Genomic DNA, 23,612 nt, shown 5'->3' on the forward strand with positions numbered 1-23,612 from the left:
ACAGTGGAACTTAATTAATATGTAGAATTTATCGATCATTGCACTGCAGGGAAATCAACCGCCATCTTTTACCATTTTTTTTGGGCCCTGGAGGATCGTAAATAAGAGGTCTTAAATATTTCAACCATGCGCCACATCAAACGCAGGCAATAAACATGTAATATGTGACGGAACTTCACTGTAAATTGTGCAAATTACAAGGCATGCATACAGGAGATAGTTAATTTTGAGCAGAGTGGATTTTTAAAAAGCAAATGGTTCGCCTTAATTAAAGTAGCATTTCTCTTCCCAAACAATAGGTACTTTGGCTTTGGATGCAATTACTTTCCTATGGGGGGAATACCAGGCGATTCCTGGCTAATTATAATAAAAACGCTAAGCAGTTGAATTTGAATGGGACCTGCTTGTATCTTCACCACCAGTGATGAGAAAAGCAGCCAGGGCCTGGAGAACAGAGTCAACCTGGTTTGTTTCCAGAACTCCTGCAGTGCGTCAGTCTTCTGCAACCAACAAAGGCGCAGAACTCGGCAAGCGAGCTTACATCCTTTCCCCCTTGCACAAAAAAAAAGAAAACTGAAAAGCCCAAAACTTGGCAGGACTCCCTTGAGACCTGTAAGGATTCACTGCGCCTCTGCTTGTTGCAGAAATAGGTTGATTGTGCTTTGACCAATCCCAGTTTGACTAAAAAAAGAATGGGAAAAAGGAAAAAGCCAAAGGAAAAGTAAATGTACAAAGAGAACAAGAGAGTAGTGTTTTTTGTTCTTAGCTGCCACTGAGCGACAGTGAGACTGAACAGGGAATGAACACAGTGAGAGAGGATGTGTTCAAACTTGCCAATAAAGGAGCATTGAAAAAGGCCACACGCTGAGTGCCTGGCTGACGCGAGAGAGCTTGACAGCCTCATCAAATGCTACGTTGTTGGGAGGCTTCCTGCATTTACAAAACTTCACCTCTCAAGCGACCACAGCCTCATTGTGCGTGGGTAGGCTAATTAAAAAACGCAATTCATGCGGTTTCTTTCACAAATGACTACACTGAAGGCAGGAAAAGGCCACAAACCTCCCATCTAGTGACATTTTCAAACACATTCGGATTTTTCCCACTCCAGTCCCAGCACTCAAATAATTGGTTTACAAGGTCAAATGGTTGAATAGAAAATGAGTCATCCCATCCTACAGTTTCCATACATAACATGTGTGTCTGGATACATTATCTGGATAATAATGTCTGATCATGCAGTCTCATACCTAGCATTTATAGGGGTTCTCTTTATCTAGTGTCTGCATTTAATTAAGGAGATAGACTTTAAGAGAAACACAGTGTATCTCAGGTCAAGGAACTCGGAGCAAGTTGGAAGCACACATTGGTGACTTGTCGGTAAACTCGCTTACTTGACTGTAAGAAGGTAATCTGAGCCAGTGAGAAGCTTTGCTAGCACTGGCTCCTAAATCGGTCACATGGCCCTCGTTTTCCATGGTGCAGCGGTCCCTAAAAAGTCTCCTTAAGCTGAAGTTGGTAACTTTCTAAGATAAATATGTTTGGTTTTTTGTTTTTAATTTGCTGAAACTGTCACTATATCCTGAGAGCACAATGAGACAGACAATCTGTGAAAAAAATCATGTATTTCTACCTCCATCACCTGTTCCAGTCTGCTCCCAGAGTCCTTTCTGTTTGCTCCTAAGGGCATCAGCTATTGCCAAATTTCTTGCTAACTGATTTTAGTGTACTGTTAAGCTGTAACGTGAGAAACTTTGTCCCGCTGGTCGACTGGTGGGCGGGGCTTGGTTTAGGCTCAACTGGTTTTCGGTCACAAACGAGCTTGATTCATATTTGAGTTATTGATTTGTAGTTTCACAGTTTAATCAGTAATCACAATCAGCACGAGCAGCCATTGACACTGGGTCGGCTCTGATTGGTTGTTGGTCAGGCGTGGTGGAATCTAGCAGATAACATTCAGAGAAAACAGAGAGAGGTAGAGATACATTGACTTTTCACAGACTGTCTGTCTCATTGTGCTGCCAGGATATAGTAACAGTTTCAGCAAATGCTACCAACTTCAGCTTTAATGGAAAAAGTGAATAAGTATTGGTTTTGAGGATCCCTCTTGTGTCACCACTCCCTCTCTCTGTTTGTGGAAAAGAACATACTCATAACTGTACTGGGCAGCTGTCTATAATCCACATCCCTGCTTAGTATAGAAAGCTTGATAATCCGTGCACTACTGTATGAATCTTCTTTCCCATTGATTTACTTATCTTCCAATCCATCACCTTAAAAATTACAAGCACACCTTCCATTCCTGCACATGGACAGGAACCACCTCAAACTATGTTGTTATGGCAACAAAACACCATTGTGTGTTTGTGTGTGTGTGTGTGTGTTTGTGTCAGTGTGTGCGTGTTTGTGTGTAGCAGTGGCAGTGGTGTGGACAAAAAAAAAAAAAAGGTGAAAATCTCATCTTTTGGCCCAAGCTATCAATCAAAAGAAATGATCCCTGAGTAAAGCTTTATATCCTTGGTTATACAATGAATTCTGCTGAACACAGACGGCTAAAAGAAAATAATGCATGCTCTTCATAATGGAGGAAAGTATCTTTAGAAGTGTGATGTGGAACTAGATATTTCTTTTAAGTGAGAATGGCTCATCTGACATGTTTTTGGACGTACAGCTGCCAATCTTTTGTCATTTTTCAGGAGGGGTGTGCTTTGAAAATCCTTGTACTCGAAGTTGGAAGACAGGCAGGTGAAGTCTGAGGTAAATTACATAGGCTGATAAAGTTGCAAAATGACATGACCCCCCCCGAAAATCAAACTTAAGTGAGTTTCATCAGCCCAAAACAAAGTTAGCTCTTCAATCAATAGAAAACCAATGTACTCTAAGAGTCGCAACACTGGAAATAAAGAGAATGAAGCAGAGATCGCAGAGGCTCAGACAAGTGGAAATCAAATTACCAGTTTGTCCGATTTCCACAAATGACAGAAGGGGAAAAAAACTCAATACTTATTTTTTTTTTTACAGGAGGAGGGTCTGCTCTCACTTCTCAAGATAGACCTTTTTATCGAGAAAGGATCTAACTATCATTTAGCTCAATCTCACTTCATTCAAACATACTGCAGGTGTGTAATTTATAGGCGAAGCATATCATTTAGTTTCCGGCATACTTATTATGAGAGGTAGTATTTTCAAATTAGATTTGCAAACAGAAATCACAGATGCTGCTGTGGAAAGAGGTTCTTACATAAATAAATAGGTCAGGGTTTTTTTTGTTAGTAAAAACAGACTCTTGGTTTAAACCACTTAAAAACGAATGATGATTATGAGATTAGACATTGGTTTAATTACTCTGTGAGACATCTATCTGACTGCCTAGTGATTCTGTCTGGCCTCCAGGAGAATGTAGCCAATCAATGGCAGCAATAACTATCGCTTTTTGTGCACAGGAGGTTGAGGAGAAATGTCGGGTTCAAACAAGAAGACGGGCAAGGTCTTTAGATTGAAGATAAAACTGAAAGGAGCAAACTTCCATCTCAATTGTGATTAAAGTAAGAAATGAAATACACAAACACAAGCCTGCGTGATAGATGGATACATACAGGGCGAGGGGGAATGCCCTCATGGATTATGGATTGCAGCCCCCAGGTTAGAATATGTGATTTATTTGAGTCCAGGCCCATCGCCGACTCCAGACCATTTGCATAGCACAGAGAAACAGCTTGATCCCCCCCCCCCCATTGCTCAGTTTTGTGAGAACCAAGCAGTCGAGGGGAATTAAAATAATTTCTGGGACCATTACTGTACATGTCCAAATTGCCGTGACCTTATTACAGATGTTACTTATTTACTTATCATTTACACAGTTTTTCTTTTTTTCCTTCAGGGAATTTTACTTTCCCTAAAGTCCACTTCCTTAAACCGGAGAGGCAGATTTTCTTAACTTAAGTAGTGGCCAGCCTTCTCCATGTTTAAATCCTCTTTCGGACTAAAGCTCATTATCATCCACACATATAATCGCTCAAATTGGTACCAACTGCCCCAGCTGTTAAAGTGGGCTGCATAATTTGCTAAGGGAGCCTGAAATGAACCTATTATCTTTCAGAGGGAAAAATTAAACTGGAGATAATGCAATATATTGTATCTAATGTTGAGCGCCTGCAGACAGTTAAGGTTCAGAGACAATGAACAGATAGAGAAAAGGGTAACACATAAAGGTGGGAAGAAAGCTGTAGTGTTTCTTAACCCTTTCATTTTTTTACTCAAAGCGTGAGAAAGTTCCGTTTTATAGCCTTGTATTTACAACAATAACTTAAATTTAGGAGTAAATAAATCCCAATTCTTTAAAGGGGGCGGATAAAATATTTTTTTAATCAATAAAACCGCACTGAAAAACATGCTACCCTGCACTTAAAGTGTGTTTGAGGACATATCTGCTTGATTGACAGGTGCTTGAACCGATTAGCTCCACCCACACTTCCAACCCATTTCCCAAATCTGGATTTCAGTAAATCCAATCATCCCATAGGCTTCATACGCCTATGGGTGACATTTTTACTACAGACAGTGCCTTAAACCTAAATGCACCAAATAAATAAAAAAGGACTAAACTGATGTGTCTTTGATCCATACACAGAAGCACCTACAGAGCGTTTGAGCTTTAAACGCCTCGACCTACAGCTGCATTCGTATCTTTACTCAGCTGCAGCCCTCTACACCCTTCCCTGGCATTTTTATCAATTGTTGTGGTGTAGTAACATTATTACAGGTCAGGAAACAGGCCACGGGGAGACCATTCTGCTCATAAATCAGGTGATTGATCGTCATCCATCAGCGGAGGGCTATGGCATGTGTCTCCAACCTGGAACACATATCCAAAGTAACCCCAGTTGTCAAGAGGCCTATATCTGGCACACTTGTTGAGGTGCTTCTCCCTCCCTGCCTCGATTTTTCTCTTGCTGTCCGAGCGGCGGGAGGGAAAACAACTCCATGTGGCAAGCCATTTCATTTCTAATATCATGTGTGTGATCAATCTCCCCCGCAATGAACAGCCGGTGCAGTGGAGGCAATCATTCAACATTTGTGGCAGGTATGCGGTATTGACCGAGGGAAGATGAACCGCGGGTATGCACGCATGTATGCCTCTGTGTGTGTGTGTGTGTGTGTGTGTGTGTGTGTGTGTGTGTGTGTGATGGAGTGAGAGAGTAGGGAGCTTGAATTTCAGATTTCAATCCCAGCTTAAATTTCCTGGATTTTTAAACTTCATTTTAAGCCTTTACATCCGAAGCTGTTATCACAACCTCAAGTGCTGTATGGTCAATCTGATGGCACTTCTATTAATATCAATGCATTTTTGTATTACTTTAAGAATGATCTGACATTCTGTCGTTTTCATCTGTAAAAAAAACTGACACAGTAGAACTGCTGTGCCCCTTCTCTCCCTCAAAGTTCTTGCTGAAAGCTTCCTGCCATATTTAACGTCCTTTAATATCAATTACAAAGTCAAACGGCTTGCCATAATTGAATTTGTGCCGTGTGCTGACGTCCCCTGTTAGGAATCACTGTCTTGTCCAATTAAGAGGAGCCCTATTACTGGCAAAAATTGAGAAGTAGCCCCATTAATATGTTGGGAAGATTCTATGCTTTAACTGACATATTAATAATGACGTCCTCCCGGAGTTGCGCGTTGCGACGGGTGTGAAGACTGTAAATCTAACTGACTGTCAGGATGTCCTTGATTCTTCCTCCTGCAAGAGCAGAAAGTCCAGGAAGAGAGGGAAAAATATATGCTGTGGACCTACTGTGGCGGCAGTAGATAAATACATGGGGAGAGAGGGATGATGAGCATCTGCTCTCTAATGGGAACCAAGGTCTTGTTGTGGTGACGTGTTTTATTTACAGCTACTCTTCATCAGAGTGACACACGGGGACTTCGGTCCATCTTTAATAGAAACTAGCAGCAGAGGAAGGGATTCCATTTTAGGAATACAGAATCCATTCCAGAGTGAGTGTTATGTGTCATGTATTGCTGGAATTACTGGGAGACTGCTGAAAGAGTAAGCATCATTTGTCTGGGGACTCATCAATGTCTGGAGAAGAATGGGGACTAATGACTGTACAGCAGAGGGGAGGAGAGAGGCTAGATTTATCTCAATCAATGTCAAGGAATATGAGTGTGTATCTACAACTGTCAGCGGCGACCACTGGAGGGATGTGTGTTAAGAGTTGTGGTAAGGGATGACTGAGAGAATATCAAATAGAAATGTTTTCCTGCATGCAGCAAGCAAACTTTAAATGCTGAGCCAACCAATTAGTAGACCTAAAAAGCTGAAAAGCTGCTTGTATTTTAAAAAAAAATTGACAAGCCATTGTTCGGAACAGACAGAGCGATTGTCCCTGCAGGGTCCACAGGGGTATGGTAAATGGTCGGTGGCTGACAGTGAAAGTGTCCCTGGTTTGTCTCATTGGAAATTAACCGTGAAAAATAGAGAAACTTTTGACAGCGCTATTTTAGAGTGGTTTCCTAACTACTGTGTGGATTTGGGGCATAAATGCAATATTTTTCAGTTTTCTTACAAATCAGATGAACAGCAAAAATTAAATCATGCATGGACTCGGAGGAAATTCACTGAATATTATTCACACTTTGGCCAGAAAAAAGAAAGCCAGAGCTCAAAATTGGCCCATGTGGAAAAAACAGACAGACAGCCGGTCCGATCCTTAAAACAGAGAGTATGTCATCAATAGACATGCTGTAAAACGGCTCATAAGCAAGAAGCGTTGCAGTTAATCCCTGTGGGATAACAGCAACTCCTGATGCCTGGGTAGTATGGGGAGCTGAGTAACACACTGAATCCCAGAAGATAAGAAGTTTACAAAGGCATTCAGTGTAGTTAATTACTGTTGGCTAGCACACTGCACTGTCATGTTGACCAAAAAAGTCACCTAGTCACAAGAGTTCCTTGAGCAAACAGTCACACAAAAGAAATTAGGCTGTTGGGTCCAGTAGTACACGATATTAGCTGCGAACACACAGATACACACACGCACAGATACTCATACCGCAGTCCTGATCCCCTCCAGGAATACGCCTGTCGGCTGAAACTACCACAGTTTTTAGGAAATGTTCAGGTTAGTCCCTTTTACAGTGTGTGTCCATGCCCTTTTCATACTATTCTGTATTCATGGCTGCCAAAAGTCATATTCAGTACTCTTCGAAGCTCCCTCTCACTCTGATTGTAATCCATGTTCAGAGGTGAGAAAAATAATAAATGCATAGTTATTACTTCAGAGAGTCAAAAGTGAGACCTAACATAACCTAAGTTTCTATTTCATATCAATTCAAATGCAGCTGTGTGGTGGGCAGAAAGCCCACTGCCAAGTAACCAAAGTGGCACTTTTAAGGACTTTCTCGTACAACTCTTCCAAGCGTCTACTGTATAGTACGGCACAAAAAAAGTGACAAACAAGAGAGCTGATTGTGTGTTTAAGACCATAACAGCAACAGAGAAATAACCTAGAATACCAAGTACACAAGAAATAGACCAACAAAGCTGGACTTTGTCCATGGATGAATTAAATCCAGACAGAGATTCAATTCACTTTTGATAATTCAGTGACCAAACAAATTTCCTTATCACCCAGTTTGGGTGTTTTTCGCCAAAAGTTGGGGTATGCCAACTTCTAAATTTACATTTTCTAGCAGAACAATATCAATATCATCAAAATATCTCCTGGATTTAATTGTACATCATGCATTGAACATCACTGACTGAATACAACATTGTAGGAGCATCCACGAGGGGGGTTTAACTTCACCATCTGATTTGATGTGCTGTATTAAGCAAAAATATAATTATTCTGTTCGCCCAAGCATTCAGGCCAAATCAGCATTCTAACACAGAGGGACCACAGCACAGGACAAATGGATATGTTCTCCTACTTATACATACTGTGGGTTAGTATGGATTGTATGCGTTGTATGTTTTTGCACTGTTGCACCCTGAGTACAAATGCAGACAAAGCATTACTCAAAGGTGGGTGTTTTTTTAATCATCTCCAGATAATAGCTGTGCACGTGCAGCCCTGCTCAGGGAGTTTCTAATGTTTGCGTGTGAGTGTGATCCCAGAGAAAGGGGAAAGCAAGTGAGATAGTGGATTCATTGTACCTGAGGGAGTCAATCAAGCTGTTTAATTACCTTAAATGGGCTGACACTAACAGGTTCGATTGTCTACTGTGAATTCATTTCAACAAAAAGGTACGGATGACGACACAACATGTTTACAGTTTGAAACAGCTCAGTTAACTTTTCTTAGAGATCAAATTAGTAATTTGTCTGATCAATTTTAACTGGATTCCAATATGTTTCACAAGAAACTGGAGGGAAAAAAGCTAGATTTAAAGGCTTCTAATTTAAATTGAATTAATGCAAAAGTATTTAGCTCTGAAAGTAGATTATAAGCAAAACCTTTACACCAGCATAACTCAACCAAAGCTTAAATTCTCACATTGTTAGAACCTGCATGAATAGGCCGTTCCTCAGTTAAGTGTATCCATGGAAATAGTGTCAGGTGATGCGAGAAAGCTATACTGCAAGTGAGGTTTTAAATTAGACCATTCTGCAATAGAAACATGACCAAACCAAATGGAAAATGCTATCTCATAAACAAAAAGAAACCCGGAGAAATCTTTCTTTGAAAAATACTCCTTCTATGACACCAAGATATTCACCTTCCTGCTGTTTCTTTCTATTCCATAAAAAAAAATGAAAGCATTGTTATTTTAAAGTGGGTTTTATTGCCCGGAATCCCTTTTACAATAGTGCTCTAACTTGCGACCAGCATGGCTTCTAATAAAGCCGTACAACCTAAAAGAGGAGGAACAAAGGACGGAGGTCTGGATCCGATGGGGTGCTCATTTATCAGTGGACACGTTTCAAATCCTTGCCCCGGGCAATGGCTCATGAAGCATCCGATGAGATAACCCGTAGGGACTTCTGCTGGAGAAGCAGAAAACCCTTTGATGAGCCTTGGGCCATTCCTGCACCTGTGTCTAATATGCATGGGTACAAACCCAGACGCAAGCAGCCTCTAGTCAAAAAAGACTGCAAAAGACTTCCTCTATGTTTCATGTTACCCAATATGGATTGTCCCTCTACCTTGCATCTATTCTCGTGTAGAAAGTGATTGTTTTTGAGTCTGGGTAGCCATGCGACATTATTGCCACAACCACGTAAATACTTAGATATTCATATATACAGTATATATAGGCCATGGGGGCATTCTAATATTGAAAGTGCTTTGTGATTGGCTCACTCATTCATTCAATAGTGTCCGAGCTCCATTGTATTTTCCTCGCAGATCAGTCTGGTTACTCAGGTTTAAGTGTGCTGTGTAAAAGCGTCTGTTCCACGGATGAGCGAAGCTATGGATCAAGCTGCTAAGGCTTCTTTCTCTTGGATCGTTCTATTAAAATATGGACCAGGCCCCTGGAATTGTGCCTTTTATCCGTAAATTTGCGTTACACAAACAGCAAATATCCTTTACTGACATGTTTACTTTCTGTGCTTTGCCCCAACGCTGTGAGCATGTGATACGCTTTGTTGATCTGATTGGTAGATTTGGCCCGTATGTTGGTGATAGACAGATGGTTTATACAATCAGCAACCAGTGTTTTCGCCCCTTCCCAAAAGATCTCCAAACAAGAGTTCCAAGATGGATATGCCAAGCAAATGCAAAACCATCCATCTGGCGGGTTAAAGGTTAGTAATATGGTGCTCTTGTGGAAACAATTAATTGTGTCAAATAGCGTGGCCTCTCCGCTGTCACTACGGGGGAAAAAATTATTCATGTGCTTCATGTGTTGACGGCATGGTCAGTGTCTGATCTCTTCTCTCCATGCCCTTATACATGCATAATCTATAAGCTTGTACTGCATATTAATTAAGAAACAATGAATTAATTATAATAAAATGCTATTTAATATGTCTTTTTTTTCAATTCAATGGTGGATACTCATAGATTATGACAGAACTTTTTACGACCCTGTTTGTCAAAACGACGGACAACGCAAAAGTCAAATGCAACGGCTGATCAACAACGAACATATTGGAGTCTCCAAATACAACAGCTCGAGGACATGTGATCCCCCTGCTGTTGACTGAAACACAATGTGTGCTTTCAGGCAAAAACAAGAGCCTTGAAATCTTCCAGGGATTCAAACTTGTACTAATTAATGTAGCTGTTAATATATGGGACACTTTATCGGATCTATCGTTACAATAAAAGGAAGATACAGCAGTTGTAAAAAGACTTACCTGAGCCTCTCTTCGACACCACTTTCAGACAATGGACCACAACGGCATGAAGCAGGATCAGAAGAGGAATGGGAGCTTTCATTTTTCACCAGTCCTACAAGGAAACAAAAGCTTGAGTTAATAATGTGTTGAGACAGCTTGTGAATATCCATCCAACACATAAAAAAATGAATAAATAAATAAAAAGAGATAATGATTTTGGCAGGAGATTTACATCAAAGCTTATATATAAAAGACGCTTCAAGTTATGAGCCAATAACTACAAAACTTTTACAATAGCTAAGTTCAGTTGGAAAAGATCCAGCACCCTATGTGCAGATTCTGAGTATGTTTTTCTGGCTTCTGCTTTATTTATACCAGTGGCTTTTCAGGGACTTGCTGTATAATCAGGGAAGGCTGTTGATGATACAACTGTCAAGAAGCATTTCTATCAAGATGAACCTGGCTTTGCAGCTTTGTCAACTACCTGCAACACTAATCCAACTTCTCTCCCAGTCAACATGACATAATCAGGTCCCCACTAGGATCAGGAAATCATTTTGTTAACATACATCTATTTATACAGGGGTGCTATATATAGAATAGAATAGAATAGAAATACTTTATTGATCCCAAGCTGGGAAATTGCAGAATATGAGAGGGTGGATAACAGTGCCAAAGCAGTGTTATCAGATTTTTTGGGTCTGAAAACTGAAAAAAAAGTCTTTGTTTCATACCCGTTTATACCTTTTTTTTTGCAAATACTGTCTACACACATTAATTAATATTCATAAATATATTTTATTACTTTTAATATGTAGCCCAATATTTCTCACTTTGCCTTTACATGTGTGATTTTCTTTTTTAAATATTTTTAATGAGCATTGGTGGAGGGAGCCCGGAATCACAGATTGAAATGGCTAAAGTATCCCTTTAATATACTTTTTATTTTATTTTTGGGTAACACCAGTACTGACACTCTGGAACATAACATGTTTACTTTGTTTCACTCTCTAAACTCTCTCCAATCTGCACACGGTACAACACCTGCCTATACAGTGTTTAGGGGGCATTACCATATGCTAATAAACCATTACGATCAAGTGGGATTCATCATTCAGCACACATGGGCTAGAGCAGCTTAAGTGCATCTGGATTTGAGAATGTTGCTGTATGAGGTCCAATGTGTAGTAACGTGCTATATCTCTCATAACAACAATGTAGTAGTTTACACTATTTATAACATTTGTTCCCGTCTCTGTCCATAAAAATTGCCAACACTTACATGTAATGCGGGATATTGACCGTGCAGGTTGTGCAATATGTCACCATTGTCAGTTGTCATTGTTGTTAAGATGTTTTATTGTGTAGAATGGGGACATGAAAGTCGATTTATCTTACCACCATACCCAAGCCAATGATTGAAATATTGTTTATTCACATCACACAGCGACACAAGCTTTTAATTAGAATTTTATCCTATCAATATCTTTGTCAGCCTTGTAATGAATATTAGTTGAATGCTTAAAGTAGGTTATCGCTGATATTAGTTCTGGCTGCAACGAGAGATGTGGTTCATCTGATATTAATGCACACTCCAGCCAATCAGGCAGAAAAGCTCATGAGTCAAACTTTATCCAACATAAAATAGGACGAGTATAAAGTTCATTTGAATTTTCAGTTTTTTGTCAGATTTTGCCAGCAGCTAACATTATTCTTCAGTGATATGCTCATTAGTCCCCTCAATGTGACTGTATAATTCTTCTTTTTGTTTGGCTACTAACTCATCTCCTTGCTACAGGCAAGTGCCATTTCTGCTTATGGCTCAACAACATGTCCATGTAGGCTACAAGGGCGCTTCCATTGGCATTTCAGTCACGACAAAGATGCTTCACATAAATTCCACAATGCTGCATCAGAAAGCCTTTGAGGGGGAAACCCTGAAAAGCCACAATAACCCTTGAGACGCTCACAGTGGCATGCGAAACTGGCAAACAGCCAAAGATGGCGACATTGCCATGTTCTCCTCGTCAAAGGCCTATTGTCGTCAGCCCTTGCTTTCTGCAACCAATGCCACCTCAGAGAAGAACGCCACCACACAAAAATCTTATCTTTTTAATTAGTTTTCCATGTTGGGTGCAAGTCTGCAACATTAGCACAAAAGCTGTGGTGTCTTTCTCTGGTTTTCCACACAGAGGAAACGACTGCATCGCCAGTTCTGCTCAGTATTCCTCCATCTTACAGTGATATCCAGGACCGCTCGGCATCAAAGCGAGCACGTATTATAACTGAAAAGGTTGACAACATGCTCGTGCGATGCAGGGTAATTAATTTTTTTGTTGATACCAACTATACTGAGCAAATACCGGAAGTCATGTTTTGTTGGGCACACTGATCAGACACCATGCCTGTATGTGTGCACAGAGCAGAAATTGTGGATTATGGGATTAAATAAATTAAAGAATCACATATGAAAACATGACATCGTGCTTGGCTTTAAGCTTGTGTGCAGTCGTTAAGAGGAAAATGGCTCCAAAGGACACTGATCTCATTGGTGTGTTTTTTTTTTTCTCACACCAATAATTTGATAGAATTGTAGAAAATGTCCAGTTTGCTAAAGATTCAGTTGTCTACCTCAAAAGACAAAAAAATCAGATAACACTGATGACGAATATGATAGAACAAGGGCACATGACTGTATGTATTCCTTCTTCAATATGATCTAATGCCAGATATGGAGCATGTAGAGCTGAGGTAGGTGAGATGAGTGACATTTGAGTCTTCCTTTGCGATGATGTAGGCGAGTTCAAGTGAGGATCCTAAAGCCTGAGGAAAGAAGCTCTGTAGTCGGTAGATCCCCCCTGAAGCTCCTGCCAGAATATAGCAACAGGGTGAACTGACTCAGGCTGGACTTTAATATACAGTATGATTTTTATTTGTTGGGCAATGACACATAATTATGGTAATATTGCCAGCATGTCATCAAATAGATCATCTTGATGACCCCTCTGTGCAAGTTTAAGGGAATCTGGAGGAGGGAATCTCACAAAACGGGTATCATATAAGTGGTATTTTGTGGGAGTGGATCCTCCAATCTAAACTGTCAGTGATCTGCTGGTGAAGAAGTCCAGAATCCATTTACAGAAGGAAGTACCCCAAATCAAACCAATTTGATGTTATTTTTAACGGATGAGAGCTGAGTGGAGATGACATCCTGCGGGTGTGCTTGCACCAAGTGTAATCCAGTAAGAGATCTTTGACATGCTGCACAACTAGCTTCTCGAGGCACTTCATAAAGGATGGGGGTGAATGCCACAGGTGGCTAATTGTCGAGGCATGACACTGCAGACATCTCCTGTAGAACAACAATGATTGGTATTGTGTTGCGGGTCAAGTGCTCCTGAAAGATTGATGTGTCGATATGTGGTTTAAAACATCTGTTAAATGTTGGGGCTCATGTTCTTTGTACACAGTAAGCTTCACATTCATCCTCTGTGGGGTCGTTCTCACGTCCACCGTGAGTGCCAGGCTCTCTGAGGAAAGGGCTTTAATGGCTGCCTCTGTTGAGAAGATCAAAGCGAGCATAAAAAGGTGTGAAGCTCATTTGGCAGACGCACACGTATTGATGCGGGCATTCTTGCTTTTGTAAGACATGATTACCTGATACATGTCTATTCAGATGTTATTTGCACTTATGTTCCCTTCAGGGCTCCTCTTGCTTTGTGTGCATGATGGCTGCTTTCAGTTTAGCACCTGGGACGTTATACTACTTCCACCAACTCAACTGAGAGTGGATTTATTTTTGGCGCTCAATAAGCCCACAACCCGGTGACTTTACTTTCATCATTAGGACCGGATGATTTATGATGAAGCTTTTGATGCATATTCCAATTTGTTGGTTGTTTTGATTGCTATGTGTCCCTTTCACTCAAGCTGGAGAACTTTAATTTAACATCTAAGGTTTTCCCAAATGCAGATTTCTAAACTTCAATACAATACTAGTTTGGCAGTTTCCCCTGCCACTGGTAAAACACCACACCAGCACACCACACCATCTTTCAGTTCACATACCACATGTTAGCCAGGTGGCATACTATTGTTAGTTTGGTGGGTGCACACACTGAACTACAGTTAACATCCCAGTAAGTTTCCTGTGCTATGTATTTTCATAGTTTTCCATAGACACACACACACACAAACACATATATTGTTTTGAGTATGTTATTATTAATTAAGATTAAGTAATCCTGAGTTTAACTAATTGTTGTTTTCTCACCATAGTATTTCCTGGTGCTGGGCAGGGACAAAGGACCGGAGCCTTGTGTCAGGCTGGCTTTTATAGTGCCCGAACCATACCAACCGTGGGGTAGAAATTGGTTTGTACAGGCATCCCTGGATATAAAAATAAAACCGATACTCGATGTTCAATACCACCAAAAATGTCCTTGGCCAGTTACCGAACACATAGCAACACACAGTTGATTTTCTTCTCCACTGTTTCCTCATTGCAGCCTTGTGTTGAAAATCTGATTTATAGGTATTTAAAACGCATCATCGTATTGATACTTTTGAAAACCTGATTAACAACTTTATTTATGACTTGAGTCAAGAAAAGAAAAAGAAAGCGGTATAATCGTTCAAGATAAAGCTTGCCCTACCCCCCCAAAAAATAAAAAATAAATCTAAAAAAAAAATAGATCTCCCATTAATGTCCCACAATGAAAGCTTATCCTGTCGAGCATCCCACAGTGTGCCATTCTTTAAAGAAAAACTCATCCAAAATGTGCTGTCACCTGCCTCTCATTCTTTGATTGTTTTTTCCCTCAAGCATCAACTCTCTCCCCTCCCTGACAGTGTTTCCTCCTCAGCGGAATCATCCAAAATTCAATTACTTTTGAGGAGGGTTCAACGAGAGAAATGGGGCACTCTCTCAACACTCCTGGGGCTTGAAGTTGGCCCAGGGGAATGCATCACCCTCTCGCAATTTCAGCAATCGACGACTGAGGCTTTACTTCAGCTCGCCAGGTGGATATGGAGATGATGATTTATATGGATCTCTCATTTCAAGTCTCTCTTGCTCTGTGACACATTTTCTCGGGCTGTTCACATTGAAGGCCCTCCTGCTCCATTCTGTACCAATGCTCATGTCTGGAGTTTCTGGATGACTGTTGATATCTTTGAAGGCTGTAACCCGTATCAGATACCAACAGGAACCAACGACAAGAGGCAATAACAGACATCTGTACTTGCCAAGACTTCTTCCGCTTCTTTGTGTCTTGGAATTTCAGTTGAATTGGAGCATGAAACTTTTTTTGATGGCATTTTGCGTCTTCTTTTCTTATTGTTCCAGGGTTGCTCCCGTGCAAAGTCGTGTGTACACGGATCATTTTCTGCACTGTGTTCTACTACACCACTGGATAAAACTGTCAACTCTACTTTGCCGTGTTGTTGTGGCGTCTGTACTACCACACGTCACATCCCGCAGAGAGCTGCATCCAATCAGGTAAATCTCTAGGAACAAAAGAGGCCCTGCTCTCCTACAGGTCCATTTTATACTCGGTCAAACAGCCCTCTGATCGACTTACATGCAAATTAGGGGCGTTTTTTCGCCTTATTCAGGGTAGTCGACAATAGTGGAAACGCACCTAATGTCTCAGAAACCCACTACAGTTAATGAACTGTGGAGGAGACTGACTGACAAACCAGAATGGTGTGAAAAACTAGTGATGTCCTGTGGGCACAGATGTGCTGAAGTCATTCAAAGCAAGGGCTTCTACACTTCCTGTTCATTTTTTAATCCTATAGAAGAAAACATTGTTGAAATCTTCTCTTCTGACAAAATGGTTACTGTTTTTTTTTCACAAAATAAAAAGTTTTTGTGGAAGTGACGTTGTTATTTAAAACAAAAATGCTAGTACAGCAGTGGTATAGCGACAGTGGATATTCTATCAAATTCTGTACGATAAAAAAATAACGGTATTTCAGAATAAATCAAGTTTTTATACTTTGTTCTCTAATTTTGATCTCCACTGTATATTTTTAGAGATGACAGAAAGGGATTTTTCTTTTAAGGCCGCACAATCCCACACTTTGACTAATTCTGATATAAGCTCTTAAATATAAGTAGTATTAGGGGCCACGTGCCTTGAATCCCACCCAGATTGGAAAAGGGAAAAAAAGTAATTAAAACCGCAACGCCTCAGTTGCATTGAACCTAAACCCTCTCTATCTCTGTCATTACCCCCCTCAACCCTCAGCTGCCTCTCCCCATGTCACCCCTCTGCCCTTTCCCTCCTACCTTCAGTCGGTAAATTGATATGTACTCGGCTTGGTGAGTTATTAACATTTCTATTTGTGAGGAACACTTTTCGAGCCCTTACACCCTTGGCTGACGCACATGCACACCCACACGAGTCTGTGCTCTGCTCTCCTCACTGAATTATTCCATTTTGGATTATCTAATAACCCTGCAACCACAAGCCTCCATGTTTTTGACATGCACGAATGAGAGAGAGAGAGAAGAGGTCGCTTCTCAAGTGCATTTGACAACTCTAGATGCGTTTAACACCATGAATGTCTTCAAATACTCACTCAGTCCACTTCCTCCCTGACAACAGTGAGAATAAAATCAGTACAAAGCATCAAGAGCACAATCAACAGATGAAAGAAGAACGATGAAAAACAAGTGTATTTGTGTCAGTGGCAAGATTATGTCTGTAATTTCAGAAACTGTCTCAGGAACAGTTCAAACTTTAGATGCCACCTCCTGACATGTTTAAACCACAGTTAGGACTGCTTTGCTTTCACATATGACATTTTTAATAGCTAACCATCCAGCTACAATATGTTGCTATTACTACTCCTCCATACAGTACATCATGTAGAATTTAGATTTCTTATTTTTGGTTTTTGGAGCTGTTGGCCACCAGTCGGCTTTAAAAAAATCCCCTTTTTAGGAATTATAAGGACACACATATTCCCCTGCACACACATACAAACTGTCTTTGCAGTCACATCTAATTCTTCGTCCCATTACCTGAGTTGCCTGCTAACTAGATTCTTTATCCCGCCTGGCTGTCAGGGAAATAAGGATGACATTAAATGAACGGAGCTCTCTCTTTGGCTATTCCAGGCCAGGGCTTAGAGGACCAAAGGGAGAGCCTGCTGGAATCACTGAGAGGAAGAGGTGAAAGGGGAAGAAGAGGATGAATGAACGCTCGAGATGGGAGAAGAATAGAGGATGAGGAGAAGGCAAAGCATGAGAGGCAGTATCATGAGCTGGTGCCAAGCAGCGGGATTGAAATACACAGGATATAACTGGGGATTATTGTGGTAACTTTAAGCAAACCATCCATATTTCACAGCACAGTGATTAACAGAGTTTTACTGACTTGACTGTCTACAGTATATAACTGTCTCTAATAAAGTATGTTGAGATTCAAAACCAATTTGTTGCGTCTACATAGATTTTTTTTCAGCATTAATGTTGATTTTCCAAAAAAATGACAATTATTGTTGGTGTCAAAGCATTGATTGTTCACTCACAGCTGCTGAGGGCGCTGACGCTGTGATTCAAACCATCTAAAATGTTTGAATTAACTATGCATAAGGATTTATAGCAAAACAGTTCATTCACACGCTGCTAAATTAATACTGACAAGTCTGCTCTATTGCTACATTGCAGATCATGTCGCACTCTTTGAAAGGATCAGCCTCAAAACACGTTTCTTATAAACATGTTACAGACAATTTCTCAGATCATAGAGTCATATGGAGTAGCATTTTCCAAAACAAGTGGTCCTCTTTTAAAAATACATATCTGGCTCATCCACTACTTTATTCTTGCAGCAGATCTGTGTCGACTGACTTCAGGTACTTTCTTGAAGTTACTTTTGTAACAAAATCCAGCAAGCTCTCACCCACGGTCAGAGTTCAAGGTGTGAAATTAGGATTCACCTTGAGAGGAAGCAGGGTACAGTAGCTGCTGAATGACACTCATGCTGCAGGGTTATCTGAAGTAGAACATGAGCTACAGCTAACTATAGAAGTGATAGGTGTACTTCACAGAGACATTCCCGATGCTAAATAAAATGAAAATGCATCGAGCCGAGGTTGAGACTTCCAAAAGCGGTGATGAGATATTCACGGACTGAAGCGTTTCTCTCTTTATCTCAGTCACACACAACCTCTAGCACACATTTTTACTAGACGCCTAAATTTAAATCTGTGACACTGAGACTGATCTGCTGCTGAACCGAGTCTCCAGCTAACTCTACAGTATGCTAATGCTATTCATTGGAGAGCATCAAAGTCAGAGTTTTTCCAAAGAGCTTTGACTTTAAGAAAGTAAAAGAACACTGCATATTTTACAGTATAACAGTAGGAAAAAAAGATTCCATTGGATTTTCCTTTGGTTGGCCTTTAAAAGGAAGCAGGATGGTCAGGATCCTCTAGGACTACAGAGCATCTTTTTATAGATTACACAGAAACATGACAGAGCAATAATGTTTATCTAAGTCGCAGATGTAATGCTAAACGGAGGTATTCCCGGTGGTTTGTATTAAAGTTTCAAATTCGAATGATCATTAAAACTGTGTTTTGTGAGCACACTTTAAAAACTCACAGTAAATACAACAGTCTCCGAGATGCAGGCGCAGCAATGTGGGTTTGTTTTTCATCAAATAAAACATGGAAAGCGGTGACAGTGCACCCACGAGTCTGAAGTTCATATCTATTTACATATATTTATATGTAGTATATGTGCATTAAAAGCTTATAAGTGAATTTTATTGCTTCACACACAACTTCAACCTAGCAGCATAGAAACAGTTTCAAGATTAGGGTCACTAACTCAGTATTAGATCAAATGTCTCCCCTTCTGTTCCTGAGTTATGGTGTTTAATAATGGCTGTTGACCTCACTTAGCGTAATAATTCTTGAGCTATGTGAGATCACAGTGACATTGATCTTTGACCACCAAACTTTAATCCTCATCCTTGAGTCCCAGTGGACTTTTGTGCCAAATTTGAAGATCCCCTCATGTCGTTCCAGAGATGTTGTGTTTGCTAGAATTGGACGGACATGCAGTACAGACAACCAGAAAACACAATGCCTGTCACTAGCATGGAGGCATATAAATGTAGATAGTAGAGTCTGAAGAAAAAGAGCAATGATGCCCAAGCAGTTTTTGTTGTTTGCCAAATCATCGCAAACCACACAATTATTAATTGCTAAATATACTTTCCTAAGCAGCAGAACCACAGGGCTGATTTAAGGGAGAATGTTAGAGAATTAGAAGATTATTAACACAAGTTAATAAACGCCTACGCTACAACAACTTTATTCATTAAGGCTGCTAAACATTTATCCTGGGTTTTTTCTTTTAATCAAATCAACCACTAGGAAGAGTCAACTTGAGCCCAAATCAGAGCAAATGCACAATGCGGCCAACAGCAACAAAACAAACAAAGTCTTTGAAGAAAAAAAAATCAAAGTCTTTCTTCTAATCGACAATGCGCTTAAAATTGTAGTCAATTTATCTGACTTTGTCTGTTGTACACTGCTTGAAAGTACTTCAGCTTTCATCATTGATGAATGAACAATGCTAAGGATAACGATGGATGTTCTGCATTTGGCTTTCAAATGATTTGATTGAAGTATACAATATACTGTGTTACAGCAGGCAGTCTGTTGTCCATGGCTAAATTGTAATCAAACAAAGCATACATCTCCTCAAACGACAGAAACAAAACCGTTTAAATGTTACGTATATTCAGGGGTGCATAACGACATTGCAAAAGTAGACACTCACACAAACCTGTCAACGTGAAAGCTATTTGTCTCCACTGCACCTTTCCTCTGAGAACGTCCCTTACACGTCTCAACCAAACAGCCCTGCAAGCAAAAATAAACTTAAGTGCTAAGGTGAGCAGACATGCTGTAGTTACCGCTGAGAGCTTAACGGCGCAATGCAAATAAGCTTTCACACGATAACAGACGACCCACATCTCCATGCTAGGCAGCCCAGATTCAATATCGGAGGACAAGGAGTGCTGCGTCCCCAGGCCCTTCTTGTAAAGTGGCCCATAAATCAAGAACCCTGTTGAGAGGCAGTCTCTGTGGGTCGGGTCCAGCAGGGGGGAACACAGAGCCATGCTCTGGCTATGAAAAAAAAAGGCACACCAGTAACCCTCGCTGTTGTAATGCAAAGGATGTCTTCGTAGCGTAAAATTATTGCCATCATTAGCCTAACTGGGGATTGGATTATGAATGGGATTGCTGATGTTGTGGCTCAGGGTGTTCAGCCATGCATGTAACTGGACTGAGTCAAACTATATATATTTATTAATGTTGGTTTTACATTAAGCTCACATAATACAGTAGAGCTGCATCAATTTGTCGATTAATTGATTAATTGTGTTACATTAATCTGCAACTTTTTTGATAATCAAATCTTTTAATTATTCTCAAGTGTTATATATATATATTATATATAGATATTTTCTGGTTTATTTGCTCATCTTTTACAGTAAACTGAGTATTTCTGAATTGTGGACAAATGACATTTGAGGAGACCATTTCAGGCTTCAGGAAGCACTTCACTAAAAAATGATTCACTGAGAAAATGATAGACAGACTAATCAATAATGAAACAAAGCCCTATAATATAGTAAGGAGTGCACTAAAAGGGAGGCACAATCAGAGAGGAAAGTAGTCAGTTTACCAAGACTTGGCACACACTATTACTTTGGCTGAATACAAACTGACAAGCACTGCATGAAAACACATTGCCTCCTCATTCGTTTCAATGACATTCAACTCCCAAAAAAACAACTTCTTGCTACAAAAAAATACATGGCTCAACTTTGGCAGCAATGCAGTGGATCATGATCTGGCAATTGACTGGATTGGCCAATCTAATTTGTGCATTCTAGGTAGATGACTTTGAAACATAAATGGGGTGAATGTATTGTCTGTCACAAATTACAGATTTATAAAATACTAAATAGTTGACTCTATTGTCAGGAGTAAGATTTTAGATGCTTACAAATCATCATTGTGTGTTATATACAGGTTGAAATATACTGTCGCCTCAGGTCTCATGGCTAATGACAAATGAACTGCTAATGAAGCGCTTCTTGATTTCACTCACTATTAATCCCTTGATGTAGTTGTTCTATTTAAGGTCCTGCCTTACTCAGAGGGGAGGTTTCCTACAAAGGCTGCCCATGTATGCACTCATACTGTATGCGAATAGCCTGTGTTCATGAATATGTATGATGCTTCCACTCAAGGATTGATACTGTAAAAGCATGAGCATTTTCATTCAGTGAATACTTAGAAACAACACCACCGTAAATGGGCTTATAAAATGCTCACACAAGTCAAAATGTGAATAAAAATTGGTAGTTGTGGTAGTGTTTTGATAACATTAGAGAGATGCGTTTTTTCTGCGATGCAGTTAGTCTCAGTTTCCCCTCAAGTCCACCCCCGAAATTGGCATTGGTGATCTTTTATCTTCACACCAACGTATGGAATGTCACAACAAAGCCTTCATGAATGAGTAAGCACAGATCGGATGAAGAGAGGAGGGGAAATGGGAGGAAAAATTGCTCATTTCGCTACCCCTGGCATGCAATTTCCACATCTCTCTAAAAGCTATCTAAAACACATCAACTTCATCTTTCTAGGCTGGATGGGCCTCTGAGGATCACCTCCAGACATGGTGGCACGATGACAGTGGGTCTGAAGAGAAAGGATGGAAATGATAATTCCACCCTCTCGGCCTCTCATTCTACTGCTGATTAAAAGAGGGGGGAACAAAGTATTTTAGACGCCACTTGCCCCTAGCAAAGAAAAATACTGTATATTGAGGTAACTGATCATGCCTTAGATTGCCATTTCATCAGAGGAAGTTCAACACGAGTATTTTATCGCCTCTTTCTTTATTTTAGCTCTGTTACAATTGACCAGCACAATATTTAAGCTCCGGGCTATGCTACACTGTGTCTGACCCCAAGTCCTTTTATATTCAGCTGTAACAAATGGGTAAATAAAGCACTTTTAAATTGCATTTGACTCTGGTCAAGTTAATGCGTTGATCTCCCGAAGACACATTCCTACAAAGAATAGCTTGCATATGTTTTCTTCAAGAGCAATGTAAAGAGACAGTTGAGAATAATGCCATTACCATGCTTTTATTGTGGTCTGCTTGGATAAGAATGCCATTACAAGCACAAAGTAAATAAAGCTAGCATTGTGGCGGCATATGCTCAGTTCACATCCATACATGAAAGCATTCAAGTCAAGGTCTAAAAAATAAGTGGCCCATGAAAATGATTTGCAGGAAGACCATTCTTTGGTATACCTCTCCACTGAATAACATCGGGGAAGGGCACATGAACTGAAGGGCCACAAAGTGAATGGGGGCCAATTTTGAAAGCCACTTATTTTTCCATACAGCCGAGTCTCCCATCAGTGATAGATCATGGTTGCTATGTTTTCTGAAAGGAACAGGTTTCAGTTTTGTATCTCTGCAGAGAAACAGATCAAGGGACAAAGCAAACTTCTGCTGAACTCTTGATCTGGCTTGAATAATGACATCTTTTGAAGGACTGCTGTATAGACAGGATGAACAACTGCTGAGGTCCACCAAACAGGTATTTGCAAATGTTCTGGTATCTAATTGTTAGATACAATTAGATACATATAGATCAATAATAGCCAGTACACCCAAGGGATCATAATATGAATCTGAGGGATGACCAGATAATTAACATGACAAATGGATAATAATAATAGGGGTGTCACAATTCTCCAAATCCACAATGCAATTAGCACTGACAGCTATGCTATTGTTAAAATCAAGTCTTGACTCTGAAGATCGAGAGATCATTGGTTTTATGCCACCACATTTTTAAATTCTGCTTTAAAAAGATAGGCCACATTCAAGTGTGATAACCGCCTTTGGTAATGTACCATATGGTTCTATTTAAATGATTCATTTTGAATTAAAAAAGCCAATTTTCATTAATTTCCGATTTAGAATTGAAATTATGACACCCCTAATATAGATCAATGGTATGATTTAGGGCTCATATTGTCAACCCTTCGTAGTAGTTAATGAAAGTGATCAGTAGTAGCCAGCAGACCCAAGGGCGTCAATCACAAGATGAATCTGAGCGATCTCAAGATAATTAACATCAAACACAAATAGCTTCTTATAAAGGGTTCACGAAACAAAAAGGCCACAAGTCACTGCTCTAAAGAAAGGCCGCCTACTATAAGCTGACACCTTTTTGTTCCTAAGCTAAAATAATGGATGGG

General features: G+C 40.2%; 1 protein-coding gene across 1 annotated transcript in view; it reads right to left on the reverse strand.

The window, feature by feature from the left end:
* Positions 1-23,612, reverse strand: part of LOC310964561 (interleukin-1 receptor accessory protein-like 1) — a gene marked incomplete at its 3' end in the record, with an annotated part of 230,641 nt that overhangs the window by 203,874 nt on the left and 3,155 nt on the right. The window contains exon 2 of the mRNA XM_083937738.1: positions 10,308-10,401. Within this exon, the coding sequence (XP_083793864.1) occupies positions 10,308-10,389 (82 nt within the window). The 5' untranslated portion in view covers positions 10,390-10,401. The remainder of the gene's footprint in view (positions 1-10,307; positions 10,402-23,612) is intronic.

This window comes from Echiichthys vipera (assembly GCF_963691815.1).
Source record: "Echiichthys vipera genome assembly, chromosome: 23".
Classification (NCBI taxonomy): Eukaryota; Metazoa; Chordata; class Actinopteri; order Perciformes; family Trachinidae; genus Echiichthys; species Echiichthys vipera.